The sequence below is a fragment of the Marmota marmota genome, unplaced genomic scaffold (assembly GCF_001458135.2).
Source record: "Marmota marmota marmota unplaced genomic scaffold, marMar, whole genome shotgun sequence".
Classification (NCBI taxonomy): Eukaryota; Metazoa; Chordata; class Mammalia; order Rodentia; family Sciuridae; genus Marmota; species Marmota marmota.
This window is the reverse complement of record NW_026000173.1, coordinates 1,127,333-1,148,366: the sequence shown is the minus strand read 5'-3', so window position 1 is coordinate 1,148,366 and position 21,034 is coordinate 1,127,333. Positions and strand designations below refer to the sequence as shown.

The 21,034-nt window shown below is 40.2% G+C and overlaps 3 protein-coding genes and 1 non-coding gene across 4 annotated transcripts; 3 read left to right on the top strand and 1 right to left on the bottom strand.

Moving 5' to 3' along the window:
• LOC107159913 (protein FAM204A-like) lies at window positions 1-1,934 on the top strand. Its single transcript, XM_048787843.1, has 2 exons — window positions 1-35; window positions 478-1,934. Exon 2 carries the CDS (start codon window positions 483-485, stop codon window positions 1,182-1,184), a length of 702 nt encoding a protein of 233 aa, XP_048643800.1. The 5' UTR covers window positions 1-35; window positions 478-482; the 3' UTR covers window positions 1,185-1,934.
• Window positions 1,935-5,975: 4,041 nt separating this feature from the next.
• Gdf3 (growth differentiation factor 3) lies at window positions 5,976-14,296 on the bottom strand. Its single transcript, XM_015506572.1, has 2 exons — window positions 14,029-14,296; window positions 5,976-6,805 (listed from the first exon to the last, which is right to left on the bottom strand). The coding sequence occupies exons 1-2, from the start codon at window positions 14,294-14,296 to the stop codon at window positions 5,976-5,978; spliced, it is 1,098 nt and encodes a 365-aa protein (XP_015362058.1).
• A 317-nt stretch (window positions 14,297-14,613) lies between these two features.
• On the top strand, window positions 14,614-14,685 carry Trnaa-agc. The gene has a single exon. It is a non-coding gene; the product is annotated as a tRNA-Ala (tRNA).
• Window positions 14,686-20,751: 6,066 nt separating this feature from the next.
• On the top strand, window positions 20,752-21,034 carry LOC125611939 (pancreatic progenitor cell differentiation and proliferation factor-like). The gene has a single exon (XM_048787824.1). The coding sequence runs from the start codon at window positions 20,774-20,776 to the stop codon at window positions 20,990-20,992; it is 219 nt and encodes a 72-aa protein (XP_048643781.1). The 5' UTR covers window positions 20,752-20,773; the 3' UTR covers window positions 20,993-21,034.

Sequence of the window (21,034 nt, the reverse complement as noted above, 5' to 3'; positions counted from 1 at the left end):
CTTAAGATGGACGCCGGGCAGCCGCTTCCTGACCGGTGAGTAGGGCTCATCGCTGGGCTGGTTCCTGGCTGTCTCGGGCTCTGCAGCGACGGGTCCGAGAGGGCCGCGGGAGGGCAGCGGAGGAGCCAGGCTCTGCGGCCCGACGGTTCCTTGCCCGGGGCACCTGGAACAGGCCCACGGGAGCCCTGGCGGGGTCATTGCGGCGCCTTCCTCAGCCTGTTAGTGCGTTTCTCGATCCCAGACGGGCCAAAGTGAGAAGGAGTGAGGGGGCTTTCGGAGGAGGAGGCAGGCTCCTATTTACACTGCAGTGTCCCGGAAAACAGCGCCAGGTAGTGCGAACGCCGGCAGGCTGGACTTGGGCGCCGGAGCCCGCGGCGGTCAGTTCCATGCCCGGACGGGGTTCTGCCGGCTTGGGGACCTGGCCGTGACACCGCCGTCCGTGAGCCCGCGGAGCTCCGTGCTGTCTCCAACCCTAAGAAAAGATGTGGAGTGGACTGCTGCCTCCTGGCCTAAATGAAAGTGATGTTGAGTCAAATTCTGAAGATGAAGCCACACTGGAGAAGTCTGAACTCGACTTACAGGAAAATAAAGAGGATGGGACTAATAGAGACACAGAAATCTCAAGTTTCCCAGCAGATGGACCAAAAACAGAAACAGAGGCCAATATAGATGCATATGAAGAATGCCCTTCTGGAATTCCCTTAAATTTGTGGAATAAATTTCAAGAATTGCATAAAAACCATTCTGAACAGAAAATCTCAACCTCAAGATTCAGAGGGAAAAAGAGAAAACGCTCCAGAAAAGATAAATTGAAGAATGAAAAAGAATCTCATAGTGAACAGCCTTTAAATGAAACCCAATGGAAGGAGCTTACTCAGTACTTTGGAGCCAATGATAGATTTGAACCCCCTGTTAAAAAGAAAAAAGTTGAAAAGTCAGGTCTTGAAAAGAGGATAGACCAGGCTGTGGAGGAATGGGATGTTGAGAAGGCTGAAGAACTCAGGAACCAGCTTGCTACTCGAGAGCTTGGTGTAAAAATTGCCAAAGCAATTGCCTGTCACAAGTTTGTAAAAGCCAAAAAGGAGGCTGAAAACTCTCAGGCTGCTCGAAAAAAGAAGAAACTTGCGTGGGGATTTGAAGCAAAGAAGAGATGGGAAACCAAAAGCAACATGGGATATATGTAATTTGTCAGAGTTCTTCAAGACACTTGCAGAAATTTACTGAAAAGATTTTCCTACTTAGGTTAAATATATCAGGAAATTGATAGAAGTAGAAAAAATAAGCATAAAACTATGGAGTTGATTATCAACTCTTTTCAGCCTTTTCATAAGGAGTTCTTTCTATTGAAGTGGATGAAATGAAGCATTTTATTATTTATGTAAGGAATCTAAGCATACATACAAGAAAAGAAATGGGATTTTATTTATTTATTTGTATAGACCTACAGTATAAAATCAATTTTGCTTTTCATGTGTTTGGTATAGCATAGCCTGTGAGGTCCTTGTACTTGCCTATCTGTTCTTGGCATAACTACACTTTTTTCTAGAATTGTGTTTTTAAGATTGGCTTTTGTTTATAATGGATTAATTATAAGTGCAAGTAAGTCTCAATTGATGCTGTCTTTACAAATGACTTTAATTACCCTGATGTCATCAAAACAACTTTTTTATTCTTTATTGGAGGCACTAGAGTTGATATTTCAAAGTCACATATTAAAAGCAATTGATATATTTTGCATACCTTCTGATTATTTTTGCAAACCTTCAATTGGAAGGTGTGCAAATACTTTAGAATGTAGTATTTGGAGGATGGTTTAAATTCAGCACGGCCTAGAAATGTTTTCCTAAATATCTCGTGACCTTGTCATTCTTTAAATTGTGAGATGATTCTTGGAATAGAAAGTGGTAAAATTATATTAAGCAGACAATTATAACAAGATAACATAACTTTGAATTGTCTAAAAAATAAATAAATAAATAAATAAATAAATAAATAAAATAAAGGGCTCAAAATAAAAATTTTAAATAATGTCTCAGTAGTAAAATGTTCCTGGGTTCAATCCCCTGTTCGCCCCATATATAAGATGTTTTCATTTCTCATTTGCATTTGGTTTATGCCTATGGTAGTTACCATATTCTCCCTTCTACATTAGCGATTCATTTATTTAGTATTGTTGGAACCAAGTCTTTAACACATGGCTCTCAAAATACAAACTATAGCACAAGTTAAATAAATTTGTACGCTTTTCTATTGTTAATCTGTCTCTGGTTATAAGTGCCCCAGCCATGAACCTAGCAATGGGTCAGCAAAGAAATCTCTTAAAAATCTCTTCCCACAGGGCATGGTGACACACACCTGAAATCCCAGCAACTCAGAAGGCTAAGGCAGGAGGATCACAAGTTCAAAGCTAGCTCAGCAACTTAAAGAAGCCCTAAGCAACTTAATAAGACCCTATTTCAAAATAATAAAAAAGGGCTAGAGATGTGGCTCAGTGATTAAGCACCTCTGGGTTCAATCCTAGGACCAAGTGGGGGAAAAAATCTCTTTTCCCCTACAAAAGCATTCAGTAAACATCAAACTGAATAGAAATGAATTAAATTGATGGTAGTATTTCAAACTAAACTGATTTGTGTATTAGTAGAAAAGCCTGCCATTGAGATGAGCTGGGCACAGTGTCATATGCCTGTACTTGGGAGGCTGAGGCAGGAGGATTGCAAGTTCAAAGTCAGCGTCAGCAATTTAGTGAAGCCCTAAGCAACTTATCAAGATTCTGTCTCAAAATAAAAAATTAAAGATCAGGATGTGGCCCAGGGGTTAAGCACCCCTGGGTTCAATCCCCAGCATAGAAATAAACAAAAAAAATTATTTATGTTTTGGAATAAGTAGTTCTACTTGCCACAACCAAAGCACAGGATATAACTTGACCTACAGGACACATATTCTGCCTATTAGTAGACTGTCCTGACAGACATTTAAGACATTAAGTCTCCTGTAGCCTGGCTATTCAGGAGGATGAAACAGTTGAGAGTTTGAGGTCAGCCTGGGCAACTTATCTAGACCCTGTCACTAAATAAAATTTTACCAGCGGCTCAGGAAGCTGAGACAGGAGAATCGCAAATTCAAAGCCAGCTTTAGCAATAGCGAGGCGCTAAGCAGCTCAGTGAGACCCTGTCTCTAAATAAAATACAAAATAGGACTGGGGATGTGGCTCAATGGCCAAGTGCTCCTGAGTTCAATCCCCAGTACCCCCCAAAAAATTTTGTTTTAAAAGGCTAGGATGTAGCTCAATGATAGCATACCACTGGGTTCAATCCCTGTAATATACACACACACAAACACAGAAAGAGAGAGAAACAGCATAATATAGGTACCAAAGTCATGAAGCTGGTTATGTATATATTCTTCTGAATAACTGCAAGAAGGTCTCAGGAGATGACTTAATTAATTCAGAAGAACAAATCGCCAACCACAGAATTACTGCAAGAAGGGAAAAGCCACTATCCTTTTAATATTTTGTCTTGTTTCTTTTGTAGTACTGTAAATAAAACCCAGGGACTTGTACATGCTAAGTATGCACTTTACCACTGAGCTACATCCACAACCCTTTTTACTTTGAGAGAGGATATTGCTAAATTGCCCAGGCTGGCCTTGAAGTTACAATCCTCCTGCCTCAGCTTCCTGAGTAGCTGGGATTAGAGGAGTGTACCACCATGCCCAGCTAATGCAAAGATATTAAACACATCAGTCCCTAAATCAAAACCTATTTATTAGACTAAGTAAATCTCATAGTAATAATTGAGTTGAAGTAAATTTACTAATGCATCCTCAGGAATCAGCTGAGGTTTTGGCATATACTTGTAATTTCAGAAATTAGCCTGGGGCTGGGGGTACAGCTCAATGATAGAGTGCCTGCATGAGGCTCTGGGTTTAATCTTCAATACTAAAAAATAAATAAATAAATAAATAAACACACACACACACACATTTATATAAACAATTGATTCATTACTTTTTCCATTTTAGTTGTTCCAGTAGGTAAAGTGAGTGAATTCATGCTTCCTGATATGAGCCAAAGCATTTTACCATGTCTAGATTTACATTTGAAATCTATGTAAATTTTGCTTTTTCCCCCAACTATGTGCAGTTTTGTTTTATTATTTATTTATCATTTATTATTACATTAATTGTTACAAGAGTTAATTTATGCCTTTGACTTAGTGATTCCATATCTGAAAAATTTCTAAGGAGGTGGGGACAAAGGATGGGCAATGACATGAACAATTAGCACTATTCCATCATGGAAATTTCGAATGACATAATACCCAATAATAATGTTCTTAAGTAAATTGTGGATGCCTAAATAATTATATATAGCACATGCTTAAATTATGTAGATGTTGACAATTAGAAAAAATCTGATATAATTGTCAGAAAAGAAACAAAATCATTTATACAGTGTGATCTGAGTTATAGGGTCATATATAAGATCTATTAAAAAATCACTAGGGGCTGGGGTTGTGGCTTAGCAGTAGAGGACTCACCTAGCATGTGGGAGGCCCTGGATTCAATCCCCAGCACCACATAAAAATAAATAGAATAAAGGTATTGTGTTCAAATACAATTAAACTAAATATTTTTTTTAAAAAAATCATGTGGTGTTGCACGCCCGTAATCCCAGTGGCTCAGGAAGCTGAGGCAGGAGGATCCTGAGTTCAAAGCCAGCCTCAGCAATGGCAAGGCACTAAGCAACTCAGTGAGACCCTGTCTCTAAATAAAATACAAAATAGGGCTGGAGATGTGGCTCAGTGGTTGAATGCCCTGAGTTCAATCCCCAGTATCAAAAAAAAAAAAAACCATGCATAAGGCACTGTGTTCAATCCTCAGCACCATACACATATAAACTCCCCATGTCCAAAAAAAATCACTGGTCATGGTGTCACATGCCTGTAATCTCAGCAATTTGCAGGGCCAAGACAGGAGGATTACAAATTCAAGGCCAGCCTCAGCAACTTGGCAAAGCCCTAAGCAACTTAGCAAGACCTTATCTCAAAAAAAAAATTAAAAGGGCTGGGGATGTGGCTCAGTAATAAAGTGTCCCTGTGTCAATCCCCATTATCCACATACCCCCATCCCCCGCCAAAAAAAATAAGAGCAGAGAGCGTAGCTCACTTGTAGAGTAATTGCCTAGCATTTGCAAGGTTCTGATTTCAATTCCAGCACCCCCCCACACACACACACAAATTGACAATAATGAACATTGGTAAGAATATGAAAAAATTTAAACCCTCAGTCAGGTGCAGTGGTGTATGCCTATAGTCCCAGCTACTTAGGAGGCTGAGGCAAGAGAATCACAAGTTCAAGGCCAACCTCAGCAATTTAGCAAGACTCTGTTTCAAAATTAAATAAATAAAAAGAACTGGGCATGTAACTCAGTGGTAGAGCACTTGCCTGGCATGTGTAAGGCCCAGGATTCTATCCGAAGCATAGAAGGAAGGAAAAGCAGAGGAAATGTAGATATCAGAATTTTCTACATCATATTTTCTCAAAGTAATTTAAAAATTTTTATTGACTTAAAATAATGGTACATATTTATGGAATACAGTGTTTAAGGCTTATGTCCTTGAGAAAATTTGTTGTGGCTTCTCTAAAATCTAGAAAACATAAATAACAGTGCATATTTCAAGCAACAATGAAATAACATTTCTTGAGTAACACATAATAATCCCTGCCTGTATAAAAGGCCATCAGTAAATTCATTTCCTTCTATCCAGAGTATAATATACTGTCACATGCATAATAATTAGGGTAGAGCAGAAATTGACTAAGATCATTAAGACTCTATTACATGTGTGTGTAATTCTATGCATCATTAATTACAATTGATTGACATTTCAGATCCAGAAGGTCATAATCTAGATAGGGTAAATTTTCTAATAAAATTACCTAAGAATACTTCTATTCCTACTTCTGTAATCCTATCCACACCCACATTCATCAACTACCATGTCTTCATAATGTCGAAGAATGACATTGTCATTATTGTCTTGGTAGAGCATGGAAATGGGAGATAGCTTGGTGGGGATACAGACAGCCTGGGGGATCTCTGGGTCAACTGCATGCATCAGTGCTTGCATGAAAGCATAATTGGAACTATTTAAATAGGTGGTCAGAGCGAGGGGACAATCTCCATGGCAGTAATTTGCCATGAACCCTTTGGGGGCAATGATCCATTTGTGCCAACCTAGGTCCTGGAAGTTGATGAAGAGCTGGTGAGGTCGGCAGAGATTCTTGTGAGAAGCCTTAGGGACAGGAATGGCTGCCCTCCTGTTTCGCGAAGCAGAGTGGCACTGCTCAGGATTGAGGGTTACCACCAGCAGGGAAGCACGAAAGGAAGGTCTCAGTCTGGCACAGGTGGCCTCCAGCTGGAAGTTCACTGCAAAGTCTCTGTCTCCTCTGACCACAATCTCCAGGAATAAGCCCAGGTTATTCTGGGGTTTGTTATTCCAATCCTTAACCACATCCAGTAGATTGAAGTGAAGGGCACCTTGAGGCCATGGTACAGACTGCAGGGCAAACATTTTACCTGGCTTGGGGATAGATTGCCCCCACATCTGAGGCTCTTGAATGACCCACAGAGCCAACTCCAGTTCTGGTTCCAGGTTATAGTAAGAATTAGGCCCCAAGTCCAGGCCTAGCTGAGCCATTGTTAACTGCTCCTTTTCTTTGATGGCAGACAGGTTAAAGTAGAGGAGCTTCTGTAGGCAAGAGTCATCCTGGGAGAGTTTGTTTGAGTAAATAAAGAAACCTAGATGGGAAAAGCGACATGTGAAAGTCACCACAGTATTTTCTAACCTCACATCCTCTAAAATGCTATAAATGTCACACTGTCCACATATACAGTTTAGGTGCAAGGAACTGTGAGTTCTTTTCAAGCCTTACCATTTGGGAGGATTTGTCCTCACTCCCACTCCTCATTCTTATATTTTCTTGTTTGGTTTTTGCTTTTTTTGTGTGTAGGGGGGCGGTCCTAGGGATTAAACCCAGGGTACTTAACTTCTGAGCCACAACCCCAGCCTTTTTTTTTTTTTTTAAAGAGAGAGAAAGAGAGAATTTTTTAATATTTATTTTTCAATTTTCAGTGGACACAACATCTTTATTTTATTTTTATGTGGTGCTGAGGATCGAACCCAGTGCCCTGCGCATGCCAGGCGAGCGCGTTACCGCTTGAGCCACATCCCCAGCTCCAGCCTTTTTTTATATTTTATTTTGAGACAGGGTCTTGCTAAGTTGTTTAGGGCCTTGTTAAATTGCTGAGGCTGGCTTTGAAATCATGATCCTCATGCCTCAGCCTCCCAAGTGGCTGGGATTTCATTCTTATCTTTGTATCTCCCAAGGGGTCCTGGAAGGAAATTAGGAGCCCACAAATGGATTGGAAAAAATAATTTTATCTTTGTTTTCATTAAATTTTAAATGGAATTTAGCATTTTATTCCATTATGAATATAGGCAGTAAGTCCCAATAATATTACCAGGGTTGTTGGGGCTCAGAACATGACATTTTGGCATGCTGAGTACTCTAAATTGAAGGTGACTGGAAAGGCCTCAGAAGCAAGGTCTCTCTGCCTTCTGTTCTCCTGAGTTGGACACCACTTTCTCCCCCTAAGCAACTGGGTGGTGGAGCATAGAAGCTTAAATTCCTCTCCCTCAAAGTAAGCCATAAAACCTAGAAGAGCCCCTCTCTTCCTTGTCCTTTGTAAACCCTCATTCCCCAGGGGTCCTGCCCTTCACCCAAGAGAAGAGCTGCACAGAATCCAAGGATCTGAAGAGACAGGACTCGCTGGGTTTCAACGCTCACCCCAAGACCATTTATTTGGTCAAAATGTGTTGTCCAATCACATTTCTACATGGCTTTCCACTATTTACCAAAACTAAGCATAAAATGGTTTTCCATGGGTCTTTGCTTTGGTTTCGTTTGTTTCAGTGTTTGAAGGTGGAACCCAGGGCCTTGAGCATGCTAGGGTAAGTGGTCTGGTCAGTGAGCTATGCTCTCAGTAGACAGTTTTCCATGGGTCTTAGGTCTTCATTTCTGAATGCTTCAATGTCACACAAAACTAAATAAATCTGTTACACTTTTCTTGTTAACTTTTTATTGTAGAAATGTCACTGTGGCCCTAACAATGGGTAAGGAAAGTAATCGAACCTTTCTATGATCTATGATACTATCATCAATAAAAACAATAAGTGAGTGGGTGCAGTGACATACCCCTGTAATCCCAGCTACTCCAGATGCCTAGGCAGGAGGATCCCAAGGTCAAGGCCAGCCCCAGCAACTTAGCAAGATACTAAGCACCTTAGCAAGACCCTGTCTCAAAAAATAAAAAGGGANTGTATTTTAAGATATGTTAGATTCCAGAGGCTCAGGAGGCTGAGGCAAGACTATTGAAAATTCAAAGCCAGCCTCTGCAACTTAGCAAGGCCCTAAGCAACTTAAGAAGACCCTGTCTCAAAATAAAAATAAAGGACTAAGGATGTGGCTCAGATGTTAAATGCCCCTTGGTTCAATCCCTGGTAAAAAAAAAAAAAAAAAAAAGGAAGAAAAGAAAACAAGCAAACAAACAAACAAAAGACAGGTATGTATTTATGTATTTATTTATTAATTACTGGGAATTGAACTCAGGGGCACTCAATCACTGAGCCACATCCCCAGCCCTATTTTGTATTTTATTTAGAGACAGGGTCTCATTGAGTTGCTTAGTGCCTCACTGTTGCTGAGGCTGGCTTTGAACTTGCGATGATCCTGCCTCAGGCTCTCAAGCCACTGGGGTTACAGGCATGTGCCACCATGCCTGGCCAACAGTTGAATATTTTTAAATAGCTAATAGAAAGGATGTTGAATGTTCCCAATGCAGAGAAATTATGTATGTCTGAGGGTATGAATATGCCAGTTACCCTGATCTGATATTATACATTATATACATGTATTGAGATGTCACACTACTCCATAAATATGTACAATTACTATGTGTCAACTTAAAGACACACACACACACACACACACACACACACACAATTTTGCAGTGCTGGGGATCAAACCCAGGGCTTTGCACAAGCACTCTACCACTGGGCTACAGTCTCAGCCCTAAAAAAAAAAAAAAAAATTAGAAAAGAGAGAGACAGAAAACAGATATTGAATGAGAGAAAGAGAGACAAAGCAAGATAAAACTTGGGCATGGTGGCCAAGTAATCCCAGAGACTGGAGAGGCTGAAGCAGAAGGATTGGAAATTCCAAGCCAGTTTTGGTAACTAAGTGAGACCCTATCTCAAAATAAAAAATAAAAAGGGCTGCAAATGTAACTCCATAGTAGAGCACCCCAGTTTTCAATCCCCAGTAGAAGTCGGGAGGAGCAGGATAAAAGAATAAAACAAAATAAGCAACAAACATAAAAAGCATTTAAAATTACCCAGTTTTTCTAAATAAGGAGGGTGAACAGCTAAGATGTTTATGAATATTTGGTAAGGGTGGAAGAGAAATGATATCTAAATCCTCGTTCTTTTGATGGGAAGTCAATAGTGAAATGTCTAAGCCTGAAAAAAATAAAAAAGTAACAAGAAGAGCAAAAAAGAAAATTACCCAGTTTGTGGGGCATGGTGGCTCACACACCTGTAATCCTAGAGGCTGGCAGGGTTGGGGGAGCTGAAGCAGGAGGACAACAAGAATGCAAAGCTAGCCTTAGCAAATCAGTGAGGCCCTAACCAACTTAAGGAGAACCTGTCTCAAAAAAAAAAAAAAAAAAGGGCTGGGAATGTGACTCAGTAGTTAAGCATCCCTGGGTTCAATCCCTGGTCTAAATAATAAAATACATTTTAAAAATTATCCAGTTTCCCTTTTTCTTGGTACATGGGATTGAACCCAGGTGTGCTTATCCACTGAGCTATATCCTTAGCCTTTTTATTTTGAGTCAGGATCTTGCTGAGTTGCTTAGGGCCTGGCTAAATTGTTGAGGCTGGCTTTGAACTCACTATCCTCCTGCCTCAGCTCCTGAGCTGCTGGGATTACATGAGTGTACCAACACAACCAGCCACTATATTACATTTCTGAAGCATGAAAGAAAACCCAAAAGCAAAAAAGGAAAAGATGGACAGATTTTTGACAATATGAAGTGAAAATGTTCAAAAGACCATTAATGGGCCTGGGATATAGTCTGTGGTTTGCCTAACATGCACACTCCCAAGGTTCAATCCCCCGCACACACAACACACACACACACACACACTTTAAGGAGATGTCCATCTGGTGTAACATGGATGGGTAAGTTGTCACATATTAAAGAATAATGCATTCTATATTTCCATTTATATCAAGTTCAAAAGCTGTCAAAACTATCATGTAGCCAGGTACAGTGACACACACGCCTGTATTCCCAGTGCCTAGGGAGGCTGAGGCAGGAGGATTGCGAGTTCAAAGCCAGAATCAGCAAAAGCAAGGTGCTAAGCAACTCAGTGAGACCCTGTCCCTAAATAAAATACAAAATAGGACTGGGGGTGTGATTCAGTGGTTGAGTGCCCCTGAGTTCAATCTCTGGTACAAAACAAAAAAAAAGAAAACTACCATGGACTGTTAGATGGTTAGATGTTACAATACTAAGAATAATGAATCAGAAAAGAGCATGAAGGATCTTCTAGTGTGCTGGTAATGTTTTATTTCTTGATATGGGTACTGTTTGTTCCTTGAAAATTCATTGAGCTGTTCTCTATGATTTATGCATTTTTCTGAATACATATCAGACTTCAGTAAGTTTCTACTATCTTGGTTTCTTTTTCTTTCTTTCTTTCTTTTTGTGGTGCTAGGGATAGAATCCAAAGTTCATGTATGCAAGACAACCTCTACCACTGAGCTACACCCCAAACAAGAAGCTTCTGTTTTTAAAAAGACTTCTATTAAATTTTGGGAAGTAACAATTCTCATACACTTACAGGAGGGTAAGAATTTTGGAGAACACTTGCTATCAAAAACACTTGCTATCAAAAGTTTAAATGTACCTACTTCTAAGAATTTATCCTGGGGCTGGGGATGTGGCTCAAGCGGTAGCGCGCTGGCCTGGCATACATGCGGCCCGGGTTCGATCCTCAGCACCACATACAAAGATGTTGTGTCCGCCGATAACTAAAAAATAAATATTAAAAATTCTCTCTCTCTCTCTCTCTCTCTCTCCCTCCCTCTCTCACTCTCTCTCTTAAAAAAAAAAAAAGAATTTATCCTGAGTTAACAGCAGAAAAAGTGCATACAAAAAAGAAAAGAAAGAAAAGGTGCATAGGCACAAAAAAAAGTGTATGGCTATCAAAGGACATCAGTTACATATATTATTGTGTATTTATACAATGAAATATCATTTAATTTTTTTTTTTTTAGTACCAGGGATTTAATCCATAGGTGCTTGGCTACTGACCACATCCCCACCCCTTTCTATCTTTATTTTGAGACAGATTCTCCCTAAATTGTTTAGGGCCTTGTTAAATTGTTGAGGCTGGCTTTGAACTTGCGATCCTGCTGTCTCAGCCTCTGGAATGGCAGGGATTACAGGTGTGTGCTACCATGTCCAGCTCATGTAACTCTTAAAATGTAAATAAGTTATCCACTTCTTCTCACATATAATAGGTGTTCATGATACTGAAGGAATGTATAGTATAACGCCATTTAAACAAAAATAGTAGATGGGCATGGATTACACACCTGTAATCCCAGCTACTCAAGAGGCTGAGACAGGAAGATTTTGAATTTGAGGACAGCCTGGACAATTAGTGAGACTCTATCTCAAAGTAAACAATTTTTAAAAGGGCTGGAGATGTAGCTCAGTGGTTGGAGCACCCTATGGTGTGTATATACATACATACATTATATATATATATATATATATATATAAAGTTTATAATCTCTATTATATTAGCAAAGAAGAAAAATCTGAAAGAATATATAATAACTATTAATGGTGGTTCTCTCTAGCAGAAGACATAGAAAGGGACAATTATTAGAGTATGTCTTTTTCAGTACTGGGGATTAAACCCAGAACCTCCTACATGCTAGGCAAGCACTTTACCACTGAGCGTGAGAGTATGTCTTTTTCATTTATCATTTGATAGAAATAGAATCCTCCCATTATCACAGTTATTTCCATGGGCAGGAAGGGTAATATTCTCTAAACCATATTCTCACCTCTGTTCTCTACTCTCTCCATAGAAAACCTTTCAGTGGGTTCTTCACACTCCTCCTACCTCTAAATCCTCCTCCAGGAATTTTCTCTAACCCTCCACCCCTGAGGTGAAGCATCTCACATTATACTGTACCTAGCACCACACATAGAAGTCATCTCTTTGACTTATATAAATTCTTTAAAAGGGCAGACTTTATTGTTAATTGCTATATTCACAAATTCATACACAGTTCCTGGCTCACAGCAGGTATCCAGTAAATACTTTCCCAGGCAAATAAATATTCAAATATTCTCTCAGGTTGCAGTAAAACTAACCAAGTACTCAATTCTGCATTTGAACCACCAGAGAGGACATATAAGACATGCAGATTCTCAACCCTTATCTTGGACTTTGAATATGAATTAGGTAGTGAGGGACAGGAATGGACCTGAAAGAATCTAAGTTTAATACACGGCCTGGGTAACTTGGTGGGTGGTCCCATTGGGAAGCAATTGAATAGATCCTTATATAAAGGATATGATAATGGCATATATTATTGCTCTATATTCACAAATCAAGGAAAACTTCCCCCCCCATCAGTAATGGAGGCGTAAGTAGAAGGGAAGTTTATGAACAAAATGAGCTCAACATTTTTTGTCTCCTGCTTAGCATAAGAAAGACCAGGATGTGTGTATATTGTTTGGCTAAAGAATGGGAGACTGAAGCCAATGCTGTTGTGCATTCCTGTAAGTTCAACAACTTGGCTGAGGTAGGAGTTGGTGGCTGGACTCAGCAATTTAGTGAGGTACTCAGCAACTAGGTGAGGCCCTGTCTCAAAAAAAAAAAAAAAAAAAAAAAAAAAGAATAGGAGAATAGGTGACAGCTTTAATTACACCATTATATATTCTCTATACTGAAGCACAAAGCAGTTGATTCAGAAAAAAACTACCTTGAACCAGCAAAGTGGTGCATGCCTATAATTCCAGCACTTCAGTAAACTTAACTAAGGCAAGATGATCACAAATTTAAGTCCAGTCTCAGCAATGTTGGGAGACCCCCAACAATTTAGCGAGACCCTGTCTCAAAAGTAAAAAATAAAAGGGCTAAAGATGTAGTTCAGTGGTGAAATGCTGCTAGGTTCAATCCCCAGTATCAAAATTAGAAGGAAAAAAAGAAGAAAAAAAGAAAGGAAATTAAAAAAAAAAAAAAAAACTCTTTTGAGGGGCCGCGGGTGTATAAGCTCCGTGGCGGAGTGCTTGCTTAGCCCTGGGTTTTCTCTCTGGGACCACCTAAACAAACAAACAAAAATTCAAAAAAAAACCACAAAACTTTGAATCCTTTGTTCATGTGCTAGCTATCTTCTTGAATAGGTAGCTCACAGGTTACCTACTGTCTGAGCCTTAATTTCCTTAGTTAAAAAGTTGAGGGCTGGGGATCTAGCTCATTTGGCAAAGTGCTTGCCTCACAAGTACCAAGCCCTGGGTTCAATCCCCAGCACCAACACACACACAAAAAAAACATTTGGGGGTGGGGCTTTGGCTCAGGGGTAGCGCACCTGCCTGGGATATGTGAGGCACTGGATTCGATTCTTAGCACCACGTATAAATAAATAAAATAAAAGATCTATCAACAAATAAAATATATATATTAAAAAAAAAAAGTTGATAATACTTACTTGCCTTCCCCTGAGGATTGCTGCTGGGATTAAATGAGAAAATATGCAAAATAGTAGCACAGGGCCTTCCATAAGCCATCAGCAATTGTAATTTCCCCTTTTCCTTCCTCCTCTTCATACCACCCACTTCCAGATTTCCCCCTGGAAACTCTCCCATTTCTTTACCTTTGTCAGGGAGAAGACGAAGCACATTCCCACGGACACCCAGCTCCTTCATGTAGCATAAATCTTGGGAGACCCCAGTGGTTGTTGCTGTCTCTCGATCTTGGAAAATTTTCTTCAAGATAAAAGGCACGGATTGGAACTTGCGGGGTGAAGGCACCTTGTCTAAGCCCAGAAACTGGAGAAAGTCGGATTCTTGAAATTGAAATGTATGTCCCATAGCTACAATTAACAGGAAGCCAACAGGTAAAAATGGCAGCGAAGGAAGCATGGCCTCGGAGGTGGGACAAAGCAGGCTGGCTGCACGCTGGGAACAGCTGCAGCTCCAGACTGCACAGCCAGCGATTCAAGGGCTGCTAACTTACCTGATGGAAGATAATCAAGTGCGAATTGCTCTCTTCCCAGGTTCTCAAAGGCAATTGGATGTGAAGATACATTTTTTTTCCTCTTCTCTCAATCTGCTCTCCCAAAAAGAAACAAAAAATTACTGATGCGTGGACATAAACTGTACAACCTGAGATTTGTCATGGTAGACAGAGTGAAAAGCAGACATGCATTTATTCATTCAATATACTTTTATTAGGAGCTGGGAATGTGGCTCAGTGGTAGAGTGCTTGCCTAGCATGCAAGAGGCCCTGGGTTTGATCCTCAGCACTGCCAAAACAAACAAAAAAGAGTTATTAAAGCATCTATTATGTGCAAGACACTGAGATAGGTACTAGCAACATACCAGTAAACAATTTGTTCTTATAATTAATTGTCTAGTTAGACAAATGTACATGTAGATTTCTAACAGACTACATCCACAGTGATGTGGGAAACCCAATCAAGGAAAAAGAAGTATTCCCAAGGAAATTAATCTACACTCCCCATCTGTTTTCAATTTAAAAGGATTAAATTTCATTCATCTAATTTTGTCCTTCTTGATTAAAAGTTAAGAGTCTGTGTTAATTCTGATTTCATTACTTACTAGCTGTATGACATTGGGCATATCCCTTAACCTTCCTTAATTTGTTTCTTCTCAATTAAAAATAATAACTGACTTATTTAATCCCCCACCTTTCTTTTATTAGAGATCTAACCTGAGCCTCCACCAGCTAACTCTACTAGCTAGGCATGTGCTCTACCACTGAGTTCAAAATAAAAAACAAAAAGGGCTGGGGATGTGGATGTGGCTTAGTGGTTAAAGCGCCCCTGTGTTCAATTCCCAGTACCAAAAAAAGAAAAAGTAGGAAACTGGGTAATTTTTAAAATTTATTTTATTTTATTATTATTATTGTTGTTATTATGATTATTTGGTACCAAGGATTGAACCCAGAGGTGCTTAACCACCGAGTCCCATGCTCAGCCCTGTTTATTTTTTTATTTTGAGACAAGGTCTGGCTAAATTGCCCAGGCTGACCCTGCACTTGCAATCAATCCTGCCTCAGTCTCCTGAGTAGCTGGGATTACAGGCATGGACCACTGTGCCTGGCTGCACGAGAATTTGCTCAGCACAATGTCTGCAGCACAGTAAACTCCTACAAAATATTCACAAGCAAGACAGCTTTAAAGCTTTAGTAGGCTTCTCTTTAGTAAGACAATCAGATATTTGCCTGAAGGAACTACATGTGAAAAAGAATGGAAGGGCTGGGGATGTGCTCAGAGGCAGAGTGCTTGCCTTGCTTATTCAAGACTATAAGTTTGATCTCCAGTATCACCAAAAAAAAAAAAAACACTTGACATTCATAAAAATGGAAGTTATTGAGAAGTCTAAGTATGTAACACCTATGAATTTGCATGTTTTGTTTTGTTTTGGTCAAATTACTATAAAATTTTCAACTGCTATTTAAGAATTAGCTTATTTGTATCCAAAATAATTTCTAAGCTTTTTGAGAAGAAATGTTATCATTTTACATTATTTTATACCACCTATTAAAATAACTTGTTCTTCCCAAAGAAAGACAGAATATTCATCTAATATATAATAATTTCTGGTCCCAGGATAAAATCTGAACTCTTGCTGGGCACAGTGGCACATGCCTGTAATCCCAGTGACTCAAGAGACTAAGGCAAGAGGATAGAAAGTTGGAAGACAGTCACAGCAATTTAGTGATACCCTGTCTCAAAATAAAAAGTAAAAAGGTTTAGGGATGTAGCTCAGTGGCTAAGCCCTCTGGGTTAGATTGTTGATACTGAAAAAACCACCACCACCACCAAAAAAAAAAGAAAGAAAGAAAGAAAGAAAGAAAAAAAAAAAAAACCCTAGACTCTAGCTTGGTATTTGGCATTTGAGGACTTTATTGTTCTGATCTCCAGGTCCCTAGCCAGTTTCACTTCCTACTACCACCATGGTCACTGCTGATGTTCTAATGATATCCATCTATTTATTCTCCCGTGAGGTCATTTCATCTCAGAGCCTTTGCACAACCCAAGTTCGAAGGTCTCTTCTACTGCAAATACTTCCTTGACTTGCCAAAACGGATTTAGATACTTCTTCATCCCATTGAACCTTGGGTGGTCATCTTCTATGGCACTTATCACAGGTGTCACTGTTTGCTGACCTTCCTCTCAGACAACACTCACATTCATGGGGGTAGGAATGATAGACAGCAAACATTCATTGCAAATCCCACTGGCTGCATTTAACAACCATATCTCTCGCTGACACACTGACAAAGCTTCAAAAAAATCTTGTGTTTCTTTTAATTTGGGGGGGTTCCCCCAAGCCATTAGGAAGAAATATATAATTGTTTTTATTTAAATTTATTAGACTCAATTTTGTCATGTGGTTCATGTGTATTTAAACTTCATCTGACAATTCCTTTGCTCATTTTTCTCTTTCATTGTTCTATTTAATTTTATTTTTATTTTTTATTTTTTGGTACTGGGGATTGAATCCAGAGACACTTCACCACTGAGCTATATCTCTAATCCTTTTTATTTTTTGTTTTGAGACAGGATCTTGCAAAGTTGCTGAAGTTTGCTAAGTTGCTGAGGTTGGCCTGGAATGAAATCTCCTCCTGCCTCAGGAGAGGGATCACAGGTGTGTGCCACTGTGCCTGGTCATTTTTTGAAATTTAAATTGAGGGACTGGGGATGTAGTTTGGTATTAGAGAACTTGTCTAGCATGTGCCCTGGGTTTGATCCTTCACACTGAAAAAGAAAGAGGAGGAGGAGGAGGAGGAGGAGGAGAGGAAGTAGAAGAGGAAGGGGAGGAGGAGGATAAAAGGAAGTAGAAGAGGAAGGGGAAGAGGAAGAAGAAGAAATTGAATTGCTAATTATTTTTCAATTGGAGATCTTCCTGCCTCAGTCTCCCAAGTAGCTGAGATTATAGGTGTGTACCACCATATCCTGCTACTTCCTTATACTTTGTATACTTACTTGTCTTTCAGGATAGTGCCTCCTCTGGATATGCTGCCTAAGTAGCTGGCCACTCATTTTCAAGCTCCTCTCCTTTTTTCTTTCTTTTTTCCTTGTGATACTGGGGTTCAAACCTTAGGGTGCTCTGCCACTGAGTTATATCCTCAGCCCATTTTATTTTTTATTTTGAGACAGGATCTAGCTAAATTGCTGAGGGTCCAGCTAAATTGCTGAATCTGGCCTTGATCTTGCCATCTTCCTGCCTCAGCTTCCTGAGGCATGGAAATACATGTGTGTGCCACTATGCCTGGCTGTAAAAGTTTATTACGGTCCAAAATGGAGTTTCTGACCTTCACCACCAATCCTACAGCATGGCATGGCATGGCACCTCCACAGTCATTACTTCCTTCAGGTTTGTATGTGTCAGCTAATGCTAACCCTGTCCTTCCTATTGTTCAGCACAAAGCTTTGGATTCCTTCTTTTTTTTTTTTTTTTTTTTTTTTTTTNTCTGAGTTATGCCATAACTTCCAAACCAGTCTCTGATTCTAACCTTCCAATTCCCAATTCCTACCAGTCTGAGAATCAATCTCTCTCTCTCTCTCTCTCTCTCTCTCTCTCTCTCTCTCTCTCTCTCTCCTATTACTGGGAATGGAACCCAGGAACTTGCACCTGCTAGGCATGCACTCTGCAACTGAATTAACTCCCCTGCCCTGTTTTTAATTTTTTTTTAATTCCCTGCCCTTTTTAAAACTTCTACTTTGAGACAGTCAAATTCTCTAGCCAAATTCTTTACAAAGGTCAGTTAACTCTTTTGCTCATTTGCTCAAAACCCTCCAGTGAACTCTTCATTCCACTCAGAGTAAGTCAGTGTCTGAAAAAAACCTAACCCAGTTACCTCATTTACTAATTTTGTCCCTTGAACATTGTGCTCCCGCCACACTTCTTTTTCCACTACTACAATTCTTTGTATTCTTGCTCTTGCCTCTGCCAGGAAGACTCTCCAAAGATATTACCACATCTGACCACCCCCACCCCACGCACACCTCTTCCTGTGGTTTTGTGTGCTGTGGATGCCTTCTGAGTTTTTACACATTCTTTCCCCTCTCCTTAAAGTTTATCTTTGCCATTCTATTATAAGTTCCAACTTGATCCCTCCCCAACAACTTTTAATCTTCTTTACCCCATTGCATTTAGTTCTACAACATGCTTTATTTTGTAGCATTATAGTCTAGCATACTAATAATTTTATTCATGTATTCAACAAATACTTGTGCTAGAGAGTGTCATTAGACAAGGACTCAAGTAGATCCTTCCAAGAAGGCAATGGAACTTCGACTCAGCCTAGTCAGGTTCTTGACTTAAGCAGCTGAAAAGAATTGCAGGATGTGTCAAAAACAAGACACAACTGATCATAATGTGCATGCTTGTGATCCCAGATACTCATGAGGCGGAGGCAGGAGGATCACAAGTTTAAGGATAGCCTCAGCAACTCAGTGAGGCCCTAAGCAACTTAGCGAGACTCTGTTTTAAAATAAAAATAAATAAAAAGGGCTGGGGACAAAATAAATAAAAAGGGCTCAGTGGTTAAGCGCTAGGTTCAGTCCTCAGTACTGGGGTTGGGGGTTGGGGTAGAAAGAAAGAAATATGCAGATTGTCAAGCAAGCTTTTTTGAAAATCAAATTCCATATCCATCATTTGAAATTTCTGGTTCACAATGTTTCTTTTTGTTTAAGCACTCCAGTCATAAATCAGTTATGGGCACATCCTGTAAGTCTTTGAATCCTGGTGACATTTAATTGGTTATGTTTTTGCTCCAGTTGATCAGGTACAAGCATTCACTGTACCTGAGGTTTTGCTCATCTAACTAAAGAGACAAGCATGGCTGCTCATGCTTTCCATCTACTTAGAGTCTCTTTCTCTCCCTGAGAGCCCATCTATCTCTCTATTATTTTAAACATTTGGGACATATCATGAACTAGATATGAGTCCCTGACCTGAGACCATCATGTTGTAATGGTGTAGGACAGTTAGTACACAATAAATATATCAATTAAATATTATTGTAACTGAGAAAAATTCCAATTCTGCTGCCACCCAACAAAGTCAATTATTCAAGAGACAGAGTGATGGGAAAACAAAGAGCTTTATTACTAAAAAACTAGCTTGGAAGATGGTGGGTCAAACATCTTTACTGAGCATTTCAGGGACTCATGTATGCCAAAGGCTTTATAGAGAGGCGAGGTCAGGTGGCACATAGGACAAGAAATAACCAATGACTGGAGACCTAGGTGCTGTTCTAGTGGCCCAAATGGGGATGCCCTCCCAGTCACTCCCACCTTGGTGTCTTCAATTTTGAAAAGAGAGAGATTAGGCAAATCTAAGTCAAATCAACCCTGTATTATGGTTCCAGACAAAACATTTCTCAAATGATCAACATGTCTACATGCACAGATGAACAGAAATTTCACTCAAGTGTTAAGTCAGCAAAGGTAACAGACACAACATAAAGGCAGAGATGCCAAGTTTTTTATCCTGTTTCATCACCCACTTGATATCTTCCAGCCCAAATGAAGAGTTGGTGCTCTCAGCAAAAGCAAATCTTAAGCTTTTTTTTTTTTTCTCGAGGTAACCATTAATATCACAATCTACAGATCAGAGGTGTAATCTGTAGCAAAGCTAGTGGGAAACTAATAATGCATTGCCCAGCTATATGACCTCCAAAATTGGTGCCCCCTCCCCCACTGGGGTTGAAACTAGGGACACTACTTTATCACTGAGCTACATACCCAGCCCTTTATTTTCTTTTATTTGTTTGTTTTTGCCATACTGGGAATTGAACCCAGGGACACTCTGCCACTGAGCTACATCCCCAGCCCTTCCATTTTATTTTTTATTTTGAGACAGGGTCTTACTAAGTTGCTGAGGCTGGTCTCAAACTTGAGATCCTCCTACCTCAACTTCCTGAGTAGCTGGGATTACAGGTGTGCACCACTGTGCCCAAGTCAAATTTAGCAATTTCTCTCTCTTTCTCTCTCTCTCTCTCTCTCTCTCTCTCATCAGGGATTTAACCCAGGAGTGCTTACCCACTGAGCCACATCCCCAGTCCTTTTTATTTTTTTATTTTGAGACAGGGTCTTGCTAAGTTGCTTGCAGCCTCGCTATTCTCTTGTCTCAGCCTTCCAAGTCACTGGTATCACAGGGAAGCAGGAAGTTGAAACTCCAAATCTTGGTTCTTATGTTTCAATGAAAGAAAATTTAGGGGTCTCCATGGAGGAGCATCCTCCCACAGTCTCTGCTGAAGATGGGCTACACATTCTAGTTCCCAGGCCCTGCCACCTGTGACTGCACACGCAGGGGTCATGACAGAGGTCACTACTGAGGTCTTCACCAGCCCACAGGTAAAGCATGGCAGCCATCCCTTCCAGCAGTTCACTGGTAGCCACTCACAACTACTGCTGGTGCTGCCTGGGCTCCACATCCAGCAACAGCTCCTGTGGAAGTGCAAAGTACCCTGGGGAGGCCATCCGCCACCACACTGGTCTCCCCAAGGCTACCCCAGGTCACTGGTGGCCCAGCTTCTTCTTCAAGAAGTCCACTCTTCCAATCATGGCCACTGTGTTGTAGTCCCAGAGCACTCAGAATCCACCCAGGTCTCCACCAGCAATG

What these genes read in the sequence shown, in the direction of transcription:
- LOC125611939 (XM_048787824.1), top strand. Translation starts at nt 20,774, where the DNA reads ATGGCAGCCATCCCTTCCAGCAGTTCACTGGTAGCCACTCACAACTAC.
- Gdf3 (XM_015506572.1), bottom strand. Translation starts at nt 14,296, where the DNA reads ATGCTTCCTTCGCTGCCATTTTTACCTGTTGGCTTCCTGTTAATTGTA. An exon ending in TCGTCTTCTCCCTGACAAAG is followed by an intron (nt 6,806 to 14,028) that starts GTAAAGAAATGG and finishes TTTCCCATCTAG; the next exon opens with GTTTCTTTATTTACTCAAAC.
- LOC107159913 (XM_048787843.1), top strand. Translation starts at nt 483, where the DNA reads ATGTGGAGTGGACTGCTGCCTCCTGGCCTAAATGAAAGTGATGTTGAG.